At 40.5% G+C, this 15,679-nt stretch overlaps 1 protein-coding gene across 1 annotated transcript in view; it reads right to left on the bottom strand.

The window, feature by feature from the left end:
- Window positions 1–15,679, bottom strand: part of LOC118419575 (exosome complex exonuclease RRP44-like) — a 26,962-nt gene that overhangs the window by 8,947 nt on the left and 2,336 nt on the right. Inside the window, exons 3-18 of the mRNA XM_035826021.1 lie at window positions 14,928–15,130; window positions 14,550–14,626; window positions 13,766–13,942; window positions 12,999–13,130; window positions 12,387–12,515; window positions 11,617–11,754; window positions 9,704–9,850; window positions 9,069–9,185; window positions 8,520–8,621; window positions 7,022–7,086; window positions 6,530–6,614; window positions 5,700–5,827; window positions 5,232–5,318; window positions 4,591–4,747; window positions 4,039–4,259; window positions 3,265–3,433 (exon numbers count right to left, since the gene is read on the bottom strand). Of these exons, the coding sequence (XP_035681914.1) occupies window positions 3,265–3,433; window positions 4,039–4,259; window positions 4,591–4,747; window positions 5,232–5,318; window positions 5,700–5,827; window positions 6,530–6,614; window positions 7,022–7,086; window positions 8,520–8,621; window positions 9,069–9,185; window positions 9,704–9,850; window positions 11,617–11,754; window positions 12,387–12,515; window positions 12,999–13,130; window positions 13,766–13,942; window positions 14,550–14,626; window positions 14,928–15,130 (2,134 nt within the window). The remainder of the gene's footprint in view (window positions 1–3,264; window positions 3,434–4,038; window positions 4,260–4,590; window positions 4,748–5,231; window positions 5,319–5,699; window positions 5,828–6,529; window positions 6,615–7,021; window positions 7,087–8,519; window positions 8,622–9,068; window positions 9,186–9,703; window positions 9,851–11,616; window positions 11,755–12,386; window positions 12,516–12,998; window positions 13,131–13,765; window positions 13,943–14,549; window positions 14,627–14,927; window positions 15,131–15,679) is intronic.

Here is a 15,679-nt window from a genome sequence, read left to right as displayed (position 1 = left end):
CAATTTTCGTAATGTCAAAATACCGTGTAACAACTTAAGTCAGCCTATATCAAAGTCCTCTGAAAGGGCACACAGTGCTTCTTTGCTGTACCAAATCGTTTAAAGCATCTTTTGCTTTTTGATTTTTATAAATACCTCCTAAATTTCAAACATCAACACAGGAAATAATGGCTAACTTAAAGCCATGTCTTTGGCAAACAAGTCCTTGTTTCCTTTTATCAATGTGGTACAATCACTCATAGTTTTTGCCAGGATATTATTTGCACAAATAGGCCTGTGACCTTCAGATTTTTCAGATTACAATGTACGTCTTGCAAAATGAGCCCCAATTGCAACAACAAAAGGGGCATAATCAGATTCACGTGACCGAAACTAGCTAGGCGGGTAAGACACACCAAGGCTATAACCTTTAATGTAACAGACATTGTTGTGTAATGTTGTTTGATAAAGAAATATTTTCCTCAATAAAATCAAACCATTTGGACATTTTGCAATCACCACTAAGCCTTTGAGGTCAGTAACACAAGTGAAGCAAGACTGAAGTAACTTGAAGAATAAGACAAGATAATGCTGTATCAATGTAGAGAGTAGGGGATTCCCCTTATGCAAATTAAACAGACAGTAAAGGTCAAGTTGTACTGTCATACTATAGCTGATCTCAGAGGCTGACACCAACTTCTGAGTATTTGTATATTTCTAAATACTGTGATTAAGAACATTTGCTTACCAATATCAGAGATCAAAGTTTATTTTCATATCTGATTTCTGATTTCCTGATTATTGTACCAATCTGGACAATGTCAGTAACATTCAAATTTGTAACATTATACATGCAAGTCTTCTAGAAGGGAAAAAGCAGGTTAGTTCAATTTTTTTTCCTCTGACTAGATAAGAGAGTTAGTATTGCTGTCCCTTCTCAAGGGATGAAGATCAAATGCTTGTTTGCATCAAGCATCTCACTTCATCAATCATCATCTACTGAATGAAAGATCACACACACACACACTCACTCACTCACTCAGCATTAAATCTAGGAATGATCTTTAATTTCAAAACCTCCTTGGTGTAAATCCACATGGGAAAAATGCAGACATTGCTTTTATGTACATACATGGCTTGTATGAATGAATTGTACCTCTGCTGTGCTCCCAAATTTGCGCAAGGCTGAATCTTGTGATGCATGGACAACCCACAACTTTGCCGGCGGGGAAAACAAGTGAATTTGTATGAATTTAAGGCCTTGATTTACATGTAACCAAAATTGTCCAGAGATTAGAAAAGAAACACCATAAATTTGAACTCATCCTGTCCAAAATCTGGTCAAGATCCATGGAAAAGGGGTGCATACTTTATTCTGGCTTCTCCATTCTACCTTTCAGTCTGGCAAATTTGTCTGGAGCTTACCCTGCCCAGCATATTGGGGGTGCATACTTGAATTTGAGTGATATTTTAATAGATAAAATAAGGTAACCATTACATCACACAATGCCATACACTAAGCCATAGGCATCCTGCCCTCATTTGGGACAATGGTAGGCCACTCATGATTGCAGCTTACAATACATACATTTTGTTTCAACATGATAAACTTTAGAATATAAGGCAAAAGGAACCACCGAGATCATGGCCGTATCAGTCCACGGCTGCGGTCGCCTCTAGGACGGCAGGCAGCCGCTGACTCATTCAGACGCAGGTTAGATTTCACGGGGGGTTTAACCAGGTTGAAGACGTAGGATCTCGGTGGTTCCCCCAAACCGTCCAGTTTGTTCATAGTACGTAGGTCGCATAGAGGTCTTTGTTCATAGTATGTAGCTTTCACGTTTTGTATGAGGGTTTGTATGAGGTTTGTAGTAAGGTTTGTGGTTTGTGCAGTTTCCATGCTCTGAACATTGACTTTTGCAGTTTTCGTACTTTGTACATAACAGGTTGTGGTTTGTATTCGGTGGTCTCACTTGTGGTCTTATTGTGTCGTCTTCAGTATTCAACATGTCAGGATAAAATCCATGACACGGTTTGTCCCCAGACCGAAGTCTGGGGTCCCCCAAGGCCTGCGCGGCCAATAGCTTGTCTGCATTCTGTCGTATTTAAACCCCAGACTTAATCAGGCACTTCAGCTTGTGGTTTGGATCACCCATATTACAATATAAAAAATAAGTGATTTCTCCTAATACTGTACAATATCACAGAATTTCCTCAACTCAGTTATGGCTGGTGATATACTTTAGACCTCACTAGGTACTCATTTAGTTTATTGTGAAAACTTGTGCAAAAAAACAAACTTTTTTAAGCAAGATTTGCAAATAGTAACACAAAAACAGTGAATACAAGATTGTTCCATGTCAAATGAGTTTTAAATCTGGCCCAAAAGGGAAAGTAATTTCAGATAAGATTTTAGGCGAAAACTTTTTGCCAGATAAAGTCCATATTACCTTGAATGTGGACAAAATTTGACAAAATGTGACACCATCGTAATGTTTTGTACGGGTTTGTGCATAATGAAGTTCACGTGACTGAAACTGTAATTTGTAACCTTTGTTCAGATAAATTTGTCTGCCCTTTGGTAAATGATTAATTAGTATCTGAATTGTTGTGTGTTTTTGCCTGTCCCTGATATAATGTGGTTTAAGTTTCACCCAACAATGTCCTTTTATCAGGTAGAAATTATGTAGAAGGCACAATTTTATTCATTTTTCAAAAACTTATCCCAAATCGATAACTTACTCTCTCACTCACTATTAGGTTTATCGTCTGTTGTTCCCCTCTTCTATCCACAAATAGTTTCATAAGGTTATCAAATCAATTATTGCATATGAAAATACAGTACACAACCAATAAGATTTCCCTGCTGGTGTTTCGGTAGTCCTTCTGCCACTGGTGCCTTCTTTAGGACAATCATGGCTGTAGCCAAGTACTTTATCAGTCATTAACTAAGTCAAAATTCTTCTCGCCAAGGTTGCCATTTGAATAGTCCCCTAAAGTCTAGGTCTGAGCTACAACTTGCCATGAATCACACTGTCCTCGTAATGCATACACATGCATGTAGCAACAAAGCTCCAACAGGCATTCAGAAGTTGGAAACACTGTGTTACACTACATTGTACATGTACTTTTGCTGAATATCAGATCCCCCAAGTGATAGGAAGTATTAAAGGATCAAAGTTCTAAATGGGGCCATACTATTTTGCGTGGAAGCGAGTAAATTGGAGCTAGAATATGATAGATTCCAATTTCCTTTAGTTCTGGTTTGAATTTCCAAACCCTCACCTGTGTGTGTAGCTCAACAGATGCCCTGCCAGCATACTGCGCCATCTTGTGTCTGAAGTTGAGGTTGTTACAGAGAGCCTGGGACTTATACTTATCCAGCAGGTCAGGGTAGGACTTGTCTGCATTGATGCAGACTGCCAACAGCCGGTGGACGATGATGTCTGAGTACCTGTGTAGAGGCAACAGGACTTTAAAATGGGATGGACAACAGTCATACTGTAAAAGCACTGTCCTTGCAAAATTTTGTGACAGAACTATTCTACTCTACATTGTTTGCGTCATAATGCTGATCCAACATTTATGAATATCATGTTTTGCTCAAGCAAATGTCTATGTGATACATGTACATGGAAGGAGGAGTGTTGCCATTTACAACAGTTGAGGGCAGAGGCTATTAAAGCTATGGTGTATTACCAAATGTTAATTTATTCACATATGATTTGTTCATGCACAAATTTGCTAACTTGTTTGTTCATAAAGTTGTAGAAGAACTTGTAAAAGTTGCTGCACTTTGGTTCTGTTGATAACGATTACATTTAAAAAGTTTCTTACCATACTCTTTGTTTTCAGTTTATCCTTATCACTTCTAAGGCACTTGTCAAATTTATTAAAATCAGAACACTGTAGTAGTAATGCACATTGTGCAATTCAGTAATAATAGCAGTACATATGCAAAAACTGTACCTACATGTATGCTCACTTGCACAATCACTCTATGGAGATCCTCATGTATGTATACAAATGTATGAGACAGATGGTATTGTTATTCTGTACCTTCTGATAGGAGAGGTGAAGTGTGTATAGATGGGGGTGGCCAGCCCGTAGTGGAAGTAGTCGCTCTCGGGGAGCGTCCCGCTGCAGAAGTAGAGCGCCTGCATCATGCAGCGTGTGGAGATGATCCGCAGCAGGGTGTTGAAGTACGGATGGCCGGGAATGGTGGCCTGGTCTAGCGAGACGGCCAGCGCCTTGGAGGTGTCCGTCTCAATGTCTACTCCCTGGGTCAGGCATGGGGAATTTCTTATGTCATATTTGGACCGTGATAACCTTTGATATGGGTGTTCTGGATCAGTTTTTAGAATGCTCTGACAGCCATGGCAAAACTCCCTCTCCAAGCATTAGAGAACCTAGTCAATGTTGAAAATAGTGAATCAGCGCTCCAAAAAGATAAACAACGGTGCTCCTAAAATTCTGCAAATGATGCTATGTATAAAAAGTCCTTCCTTTCAGACACTATTTTTAAATTGTCTGTCCAGTTCTGCATTTAACTTAACCCAAAGATGCAAATATTTAATTGGTGTGGCTTAAAGACAATCAGTCTGCACAAACCTTTGACTTGCCAGCCTTGATGAGAATGTCGTAGTTAGAAGGCGGAGGCTGGGGATGTCTGCGCAGCATGGCGCAGGATGGGAAGTCACTCAGGATCTTCTTAGCTACGGAGATGTTAGCCAGCAACATGAACTCCTCTACCATGGAGTTGGTCTCTCTGTAACAGAACAGATACATTGGAGTCGCTTGGCATAATGGCAGAGTTTTGGGCCCAGAACCCAGAGGTCTTGGGTTCAAATCCACCGATATACATTTTGTACTTCCAATCTTTTGCCCTTGGATAGGGTACCTTACACGACTTTCCTCACGTAGGTGCAAATGAGTATTAGCTTTGGTTAGGGACGTCCCTCATATAGAGTGTTAAATCTAGGTCCTGCGCTTGAGAAGATCCACACCTCGAACTTGTAAAGGAGCCCACCACATTTAACAATAAGAGTAGAGGTCCTTGCTAATGTGAGGGGATCAAACCAAAATAAAGTTCGTATCTTCTGCCAAGAACACCAGGTCAACTCTAGTCTTCTCAAAAAAGTGTGTTTGGCTCTTTTACACACTGAGGCATAACACCTGAGGCTAGTGCCTGAAGCTCGCACACAAACTTAAAGAGAAAATGGTAGAATACAGCAGTATCTAAGCACACGTACCTGAGTTCCTTAGTCTCCAGATCAATGGGATCATGGGTCTCACTGTCCACATGGAACCTCACCTCTATAGAGGCCAAGGTCAGGGCTCTGGAAAACAACAAGGACACGATTCACACAAAAACAAAAGGACAGACTTTCTCCAAGACTTTCATACAATATGCTGATTATCAAGATCCCTATTCAGTTTATTGTCCGGTTGTCATATTTCATCACAACTGAAGACATGTACAGTCTTAGAATAGTCATGGATGTTTTATACAAACTTAAGATGTCTTGTTATGGTAGAGGCTGTCTAAAGATACTTGTTGGCCATTGGTTCTGTCACAGCCTGCTTCAAAAATTCTATGACATCAAAATCGTACCTACAACGTCTAAAATACAAGGCCACAATTCCAACAACCTACGGCTCTCCATGTAACCCAGTATGCTCAAAATCTCAGGGTTTTGTTTAAATTTTCACACTCTCACCCTGCATCTATTCTCCGTTTCTTGAGGATCTTGGCCAGCGCATTCAGTCCTCGCAGCCCGACAGTCACTGGGTCATTCCTGTTCTTATCATCAATCATCATCTGGGCCTCAGCGTACGTCAACGCAGCCTGGAAACATCCGAAAATAATTTCATGAGGTTGGAAGATCATAGGACATAGGAGTTTTCTTTTACACAAGCAGCTATTCTCACCTGCTGACATTTTGATGTCTGTCAGACATCTTCCTCACTGGAGTTCTGCTTCTCGCCGCTATATGTATCGGATGTAGGTGGTGCCTTTGCGGTGAGTTTTCTCATAGTACATATAACGGCAAGAAGCAGAACTCCAGTTAGAAGCTCTCAGGAAGATGTCTGACAGACATTGAAACATCAGCAGGTGAGAATAACTGCCTATGTTAAAGCCTGGAAACAACAGGGCAATCAGAGACGGCAGACTTCACCCCCTTACTCAAACTGCTTGGTGACCCTTTCATTCCAGTCCCATAGAGAAACATAGCAGCAATAAAGATGTATGGAGCAAGAAAGATAGAAATTTGGAACTGCAACCAAAAATACACAGAATCTGATACATTGTACAGACAGAAATACATGACTTGTACAATGACTGCTCACACACACACACACACACACACACACATGCACACACACACACACACATGCACACACTCTCACACATACATACACACACATGCACACACTCTCACATACACATACACACACATGCTTCCACACACACACAAATAAAACACACACACGAATGCCAATACATATTTTTGATTTTACAGACAGTTTGAACATTGTTAACATTTACCTTGGAGCAAATGACACTCTTACAGAACCTTGTAGACACAATGTCTGCATCTTTGGTCATCTCCCAGATACAGGAGAAGGCAAACCTAGCAGGGAACAAAACGAAAAAGTCATAAATCATTGGATATGGTGAACATATGTGTCATCTGTTGTATGGTGAAAATATGGCATGTCTTACCCAAATGTGTGTATGTTAATTAATCTACAAAAACGAATAGATGGGCAATAAGCTTTTCATATCAAACCATACACTCACAACCTATAATTAGCTAGCTCTCTTTCAGCTACTAAAATTGAATCTATATTCCTTGGCTGTGAAAAAATGGGAAAACGTCCAAGCAAGGATGAAGCTTACAGCTATTTTCAAGTAAACCATAACGGAACATTGTACATTGCTATCGTACCAAAGGCTTCCCATTGGCTAGTAGGGAAAACCTGGTTGTATGTTTCTCACAGCTGAACTGGTAAGTATTACAATAAATAAACATTGTACCTCTCCTCTTTGCCTCTTAGAGAGCAGATGTTGGAGCTAAGCAGTTCTGGTACCATGTCTATTCTCTGCAAAATCAGACAAATTCTGTTAATAAAGGTACAAGAGTTCCTATGAAATCCCAACCGCTACACAATATATGACCAAAAGTCAAGATTAAAATCTGTCAGACTTTTAAGGATTAAAATATGTTGAAAGTGGCATCTGCCTTGAAGCTGCAAAAAGATGGAGTTTAAATGTAAAAGCTGCAAAAGCTGACATTTGAAGTGTGTGTTGCTACACATACACTTTCTAATTCAAATGTGCCAGAGCGGTCTACAGCTTTAATTTTTTCTCTGTCCCACTCAGTCTTTGTTTGGGAGACCATGTTGTCCATATTTTTCATAGTGAATATGTCATTTTATTAAATTTTAACAAAATTACATTTTCATCAATTTCATGTTATTTCAAGTTTTGATCTTGTAGATAGACGGGATGACTTTTTCTCTTGGGAGGAGGGACATGACTTGGAGAGAGTCCAGAAAAGAACACTATTTCTATTTGAATGTCTCATTTCTGAACAGAGTGTAAAAGCCTGTTACAGCTACCTTTAAAAAAATCAAAAGACTTTGCACCGCATGAATATGAATATTTAAAACAAGAACTTCACTAAGTTCATTTTGACATACTGTTGTAGTAACTGTTGCTGAAAACAAAAGCAGCAGCTAGGAGTATGCCAGAAGAGAGAGAGAGCCTACCTAGTTGCTGAAAATAAAAGCAGCAGGTTTAGGTATGCCATGACACACAGAAGAGAGAGAGAGCCTACCTGGTGCACTGTGACCTTCCCATGGGAGGAAGGAACACAACAAACAACAGGAGAGACACTTGTGAGTCAAGAGTACAGAAAAATGTGCTGAACCAAATCTGACATCCAATAATTCAATTCTTTCCAAAGTTACCTTCAACTTTGTCTCATCCCCTTCCTTAGTTTGTTTTATTTTCTTGTCTTTTTGATACCATAAAAAAGTCAACTTAAATTGATGGAAAAAAAGGAACTAAATCTGTATTCCACATTTTTCTAAATGACAGTATAGTCATATCAAAATGATGGAATATACACAAGTTTATACAAGAACAACATTCAGGACATGATGTTCTGAAATGTATGAGGTAAGGGATAGACCAGCAAGGAGGTGTGTAGGAAATTCTTAATGTATCAATTTCTACACCAAAACAGTTTTCTGATACTACGCACACTTACGCATATTCCCTATGATCCTTACTTGTCTCTTGCTAACATGTTTTTAAACCTATAATGCAGACACTGTAAAATCATTTATTTTTGCATGAACTTGATTTTGCTGCAGGAGTTTTTGCAGTTTTACATTACTAGATAAACCAATTCTATGGCATATCTGTAGTAATTCAATGGAAACACACTTATTTTACGATTTAATGATGGATACAGTAGAAAACAGAGAAAATAAAACTGCTGTGAACATCTCAGGATTTCCATCAGTACCTTATCACACAGGTATACAGTATTTCCCCTGTTAGCTGCCTCCTGGTCCAGGGCTGTGTTAGGCCGGATGAAGTGGGTTACGTCAGCGATGTGAACTCCAACCTACAGAATAGCAAAGGAAACATTCTGTCTTCAGCATCCATTGTAAAATCTTGGTTTCTGTGACAGTGTGCAATGCAACAAAAGGCAGTGTCAAAAACCCCAACCTTCAAAATAGCAAATTCAAAGAAACATTCTGTCTTCAGCATCCATCGTAAATATGCGCAAAACAACTAAAGGTAGTGACAAAGTCAGGCTCACAAAGTCACCCTTATTACATCGTATCCATTACATTGTACATATTGTCAAATTTATAGTAGAGGGTACCTCAATCACAGTGACTATCAGCAGACTCATTTACAAAAACTCTTCTAAATCTAATCTATTTTTGGAAAGGGTAAAGTACCATGTTCAAGGTTACCTTCAAACACATGTGACTGCATCCATAGTGTTACAACTAGTATAATATGTAAGTGTGGTAATAATACATTGTATCACACATGTTTTTACCTCTATGTTGCCGTTGGGTTTTTCCACATAGTGTAGCGCATCATCGATATCTGTGCAGCCGGGAGGGTCCACACTACAGATGGGGATGTCACGGAGGTCTTCTCTACAAGCCAGGTCCTATAATACAACATATCATCATTAATATAACAGATTGATGAACAAATCTACCACATACATGTACACCTTTAACTGCAAAACGACTATCTTGGAACTTCCTTTCTGAATTAAATAGCTTCGAAAATGCTTGAGGCAACAATTTTTGTTTAAAACATGATTCCATATAATGCTCTGGTAATATAAAGGTTTACAGACAGATCAATCTATGTAGCTGGAAAAAAGGCAATTTTAGAGCAGAATGATTTTATCAATACCACTTACCTGAATCAAACATAATACTGTTTGCAGGTGGTAGTGCCCCTCAAACAACAGGTATATAGATACGGCGATGAGTCTACAAGTTCTGGGGACATTTTCACAATATCTTTTATCATATCTTAAATTTTAAGGATCTTCTGGCAATTCAAAAATGTGGTCGAAGCTGATCAACTGCGTAACAGGGGCTTAAAAGCGATAACGTTGTCAAGATGAACAAATAACAACACATAAATCTGGCTTCGAAACCACGTCAGCCTGACCTCCTTGGTGATGCCCCACGGTGTGCTGGGTAGACAGTTGAGTACAGCCTGTGAGAAGGGCTGGTGTGGAACATCGTGTTCCAACAGAAGCACCTCGTTCTCTGTGTCTTTGTCTCCCACCTCACCAAGCTTACGTACAAAATGTCCCTGTGAGGAAAGAGAGAAAAATCTTGAAATGCTCACCTGTGTTGGTACAATTCATTTTGGAGTTTGTAATTTTTGTTCAACAAAAGCAAATTGCTTACCTCGAATTTTCCTCAAACATGTAGTAAGCTTGTGTTGAATTAAAGTTACAAACGCCAAAAACAGAAAAATCTTTAGTCCTTCCTACACCATATGGTATATAGGGCAGTGCCCATCACTGCTACCTTAGCCCTAAGTAAAATCCAATATCTGTACAGCTTTTGTATATATCTTAAGCTGGATGAGATTAACAAGGAATTGAGTGGCTTAATAAGAGAGCCCGCTAGTGAATATCAAGTACAACAGCCTATGCTGACAGCAAACAAATCCACTATTGAATCATGTAATCAAGGAGCTTTTATCAGAAGGAGAGAGTACAGATTACTTTTCTTTGTTCGGATGTTCGTAGCGGGTGTTAACAGAGTAATTTGCACGCGAGTGTCAACGACACCCCTGAGCATTCATCTAACCCGCGCGAGCTTTTGTTTTCCCTTTGTTTTGTGGTCATTTTCATGGTGGTGCGGCCTGGGGATACAAACATTGTGTGTAGCGATCTGATTTTTGCGATTTTGTTGACGATGTTGAAATGACAGAAGAGTACCTTCGGAATACATACAGCGGCGGCAATATTCTCTCTGAGGGTGAAACTTCAAAGTCATACGGCGACCAGCGGCAGTGCCGCCGCTCGGGTACTGGCTAAGCCTAAGGCAAAGTTGTCTGAGGCAAAGTCTACGAAAACCAACTGGTAATATTCCTACAACTAATTATGACTGTGAAAAACCTGACTCAGTGATCACAGAAACCAATGTTTTTTTAAAAAGTATGCAACAAATATATTTCATAAATCGATACAAATACAAAGTTCAAATGCCTTGAGAACTCAAGACATTATATACTGAGACCCGATCGTAATGAAAACCATGCAAAACTATGCTCTCCCGCCTTACCTTCACCTTATTCCAGGCCCGATGTATCATCTAAAAACACGGATGGTTCGACAAAAATGAGCAAGGTTCGACCAACAGAGAACACGCCATTTTACCGAGCACATCTTCAACAGTTACCAAAAAATATCAGCTAAATGAAGAAAAATGTCATATTTTTTTAGTAGCCATCTGAAAATACATGTGAAAATTCATAATTCTATCGCAAGAAAACAGACCTCGATCTGCGAAAATAGGCCTAAACAGGCCCATGTTTGTCGTACGGCAAAGGTAAACATGTCAAACTGTCCGCCATTTTGCCTTCTATCAGAAGATGACGTACATGTAGTCACATGCCTGCCGATTCCCCAAATAAGGAGATCGTCGGAAACCTGACACACTTCGCCTCTTGCCGACAAGGCTTCAGGCTGGCTCGGGGGGCAGCCGAAGGCTCTGACGTCATGGCATGGCTCATTAGCATAGAAAACCCCGCCAACCGGCGCTACAAACATCTGATCAGAGGGGCACCGCGCCGGGCAGTAAACAAAGCGGCGCTGCGGGATTTAACGGGGCGAAACAAAGGCGCACAGCGGGCGGGTAACTCCGTAATCTCTCTTTCTGATAAAAGCTCCTTGATGTAATACATCACACTAATGGTAAACAACAACATGTGTGCCTAAATCAGAAGAGAGCACCCTATTGACGAGGTGTGGTACTGCAGCTTACACTTACAACTACATTGTAGCTTCAGTAAGAAATTCCTGACCGCACCTTTGGGTACCTTTGAGTAAGAAATTCCTAACCCACCTTTGGGTACCTGGAGTTTCTAGGCCAGCCATCTATGCTGACCACTATCCTCTGTCCCTGGAGGGACTCCGCCTGTCTGGTCTCAATACGGATCTTTGGAATTTTCCTCTCAGCTGGCATGAATAAATGTCTGGTAGCCTGCAGGGAGGGAGAAATTTAAAGCACTATATGTTATTCTGGGGATCCTAATTCTTTGTGTGTCTGTTTACAACTCATGTACAAGTTGTCTGTGGTTTCTATTTGATTTTGTTGTGCCATGTATTTCCATCTTCCATGTACTTGAAGCTTCTTTTTAAAACTTTTTGAAGAGAAAAAAAAAACAATTCACACAAAAGGTTTGGAAACTTGCTTTCAGTTGATCATATCTCTGTCAAATGCACTGCATTAATGTATCATCACAGGGGATGAAATTTTCCTTGATCACGTGTCGAAACATTTGTAGATGGATATCAAAAAGTTGATGACATTCATTGTATTATGGAAGCTTATCTTTGTTGGTAGCAATCAAAGTACAATACCATATTCTTAACTTCCAACACAAAGGTGTACACAGATCAAATTTTCAACGACCACTGTCGCCTTCTTTAGGATCAATACTGATGTAAGCACAGATTTTTGTTGAAGAACTGAACCAGTAACATACCACATTCATATCAAACACACTTACCTAGTGTAGTATTGATCATGAAAAAGGCAACAGTGGTCATTGAAAATTTGTATACCATTGTGTTGAAAGAAAGTTTAGCATTGTACTATAATATCCATTGTACCTCTTTTATCCCAGAGGGCTGCAGCACGCCACAATATGGCCGCCAGTTTCTCTTGATGACCCCCACCACACGGCCTGATGGGATAGCATTACTCCTGCCCTTCGGGGAGCCCAGGTCTGGCTCTGATGTCTGGAAGGAGGAAAAAAACACATTGATGAAAAGTTACAATCATTCTAGCCTGGGTACCATACTGCTGTCACTGTGCTACAGTCGCTAATCTTCGGCCCAGGAAACAATTTGCCCCGCCGCTAAATACAGCACATGAGCCCTGATTATCTGTCGTGGGATAGATATCAGAGACTGGGTGCGAATTAGCTCTGGGTGCCAATAGACATCAGGTGCCAACTTGTGACCCTCCTGGGCGAAAAGGCTATAGCTTAGCACAAGGGTCTGGTATCCAGGCTAGACAGCCAAGACAATTCTTCAGTGTCTACCAAGGCATCTTCTTCTACATGTACTACTAGTATTATACACTGAGTCTCTTCAAATATAATTCAATCTCTACAACTGGAGATTAAATTCCAGACATTTCGAGTGATATTCATCACTCTTCTTCAGCATCACTAGAATGAACTGGCAGGAACAATCCAACACAAGTTTCTCCACTCTGACCTCCTCATCTCCATCCTTGTCCTGCAGCACCATGGAGGACGGACATTTCCATTGGTCCTCAGGTAGCATCTCTATGGCAACAACATCCTCATTCACCGCCCTGTTCAGGTGGGCGTGGCCCTGGATGAAGATCTGGTGGAAGAACAAAGGGGTTCATTGTAGGCATCAAGGAAGACAACAGGTTATTTCAAAAGGAGGAACTTTCAAACGTAGCTTCCCTACTGCCTGTGTATGTGCCTCTATCTAATAATATGTGTTTTTGTGACTGTAGTTTCAATATGTTTTGCCAGAGGGAGCAATGCAGTTTCTGTATGTCTTGCCAGAGGTAGTAAAGTCTGCTTACATTTGATTCTGAGGTGGGCTGTCTGATATTGTCAATGTCTTTCTCCATTCATACATTGTAGAATCCTTGACATAATTAAATTGATATGAGTTCTACCAAAATCTAACGAGTAATGGTTAAAGTTTTGTGTTGGCCTGCTACATTTGTACTTAAAACAATGAAATCTAAATTTATAATAAATGACAAATAAAATTCCTGTTGTATGATATAAAATAAACAAACAAGTATTTGATAATACTGTTGCTGGGGTCCCTGACACAGGGTAGGCAACAGTCAGCTTACCCTGGGAGCCAGACAGGACCGGGTAGCTAGCGAGTTTTGTTCGGGGACCCAAGGCAGTCAGCCCGCAGATCTCACATTAGTGCTCCGGGGGTACAGTCAGCTAGTTTTACACATTGTAAAGAAAACTGATATTTCTCCTCACCGATCTGGAGTCATCCCCATGCACCAGTACGTTAGCCTCCAGGTAGTTCTCTCTGCTGGCCATGAAGCTGCCCTGGAGGTACCTGCCGCTCTTGATCCCGGTCTGGAGCTGGGAGAGCGGGAGGTGCTCCGGGAACAAGACTCTTCCTGTAGCCTCATTCTTGATATCACTGTCAGTCTGTGAGTGAGTATTAAAGAACGACAACAATCATCATGTCAATAACTTTCAAATTATACAGATATCTACACTGTGTCTTATACATGTACCTACAGCGGACACTTATTCAACAACAATATCATCAACATCTGTTATGTTTTTAGTGTGAAAGGTAGAAAAGCATGCATATTAACTATGTACTGTTAACTAGCCTGGAATGGATCCTATCCTATCTCCAGTTTGATTCAACAATCACTTTCATGCAGAATAGTCTTGTCCTCATCTTTATTTAAATGTTTGGCCCTACATTATTTTGTGAATTGCATATTTCTCAGTCAGAAGCAGGGTAACAGGGGTAGAAGGTCCAAATGCTTGTCTTAATCCTGTTAATCCATGTGTGAATCTGAGCCAATCAGACCTCTTTTCTATTTATGACCCCCTCCTGCAAAAGTGGTGTGTTCCTGACGTCACTGCTGGAGTGAGAAAGGGTCATTCTGTGAACAAGGTCGACGGAGATCGACCGAAAATTTAGGGTTAAGTCCCTACATTATCTTTGTGTTGGAATGAAAGTTTAGCAATTCTCTATAAAGACCTCTCTTCTATTATGTTAGGTAAATATTCATCTCACACTTTCCCCCATGTCCACTTGTGCCAGTCTGTCCACCAGTTCTGGGTTTCCTTTCAGAGCTTTTACATATTGGTGTACTGAAAAAGACAAAGGTGAGGTTTGTGATTATGTTTTGCTGACATTTTACTACATTTTTGTTTGTTCTATGCTGTGCACCAAAAATTTCTAGGACACTGGTAGGTGTAGCCTGACTAAAATCGCGCCCCTAGCAGCCGGCCCTACGATTGCCGCCGCCCTAGGAGGGGATCATTAACTCCAGCCAGCGAGAGCTTGTGTAAACACAGGCTAAGGTAGGTGCACCAGCAAACATATTCAAAAATTATTTTAAGCCATGTTAAAGAATAGAGTAAAAGGAAATGAGTCAAGAAAAAGGCATACCAGTGTATGCTAAAAGTCCTTCTTTCTGTGCCTTCTCTCTGTTTTCTCTGTCATTGGTCAACAGGACCACTTTCACTTTGGGGGTGTCGCCGTCTTTTCTGTTCTCCTGCAGGTGTTTGTTGTACCACCTGGTCGCTACACGGATCACTCGGTCGTTGTAGTCATTGGACGACTCCCCTTGCTCACGTTCTGTGTAAGTTTCTCTGGTGAATGATATAAATAAAAGACATGATATGAAAATGACAATTCAAATCTAACATTGAAGAACTGTGACCAACAATCCAAGCATCAATGGGAAACAAGGCACAAAATATTACCTGCATACTGGGCAGTGCAGTAAAATTGAAGTTGTGCAGGCCTTTTTTAGTTATCTACCTGTAGTTAACTGCACTGGTCAATGATAAAACTAGCCAAAACACTATGAGTAGGGTGTTGAAAAATGCCTAACTTTATTCTTCACTGTAGCATACAGCAAATAACAAGATTCAAAGTGGTACTTCCATTTCCACAGAACATTGCTATTGACTGACTGAAAGGGAAAGAAAAGGAGTGGTGCAAGTGAAGCCTGGCTAGTGCAGGTGATTTTGAATGTTACTTAATAACTTATGCTGGTGAAGGTATGCAGGAAAGAATATTTCTAATTTGGCATCCAGTCCACCATGGATTGGCCAGACTTTCCTTCAGGCATGGGTCTCGGTACTAGGAGCCAATTATACTCTCCATTCTCCAAGCAGAGGTTGAGTTGTGTAGAT

The sequence above is a fragment of the Branchiostoma floridae genome, chromosome 7, assembly GCF_000003815.2.
Source record: "Branchiostoma floridae strain S238N-H82 chromosome 7, Bfl_VNyyK, whole genome shotgun sequence".
NCBI classification, from domain to species: Eukaryota; Metazoa; Chordata; class Leptocardii; order Amphioxiformes; family Branchiostomatidae; genus Branchiostoma; species Branchiostoma floridae.
The sequence above is the reverse complement of the archived record's forward strand: the minus strand, read 5'-3'. Positions and strand labels throughout refer to the sequence as shown.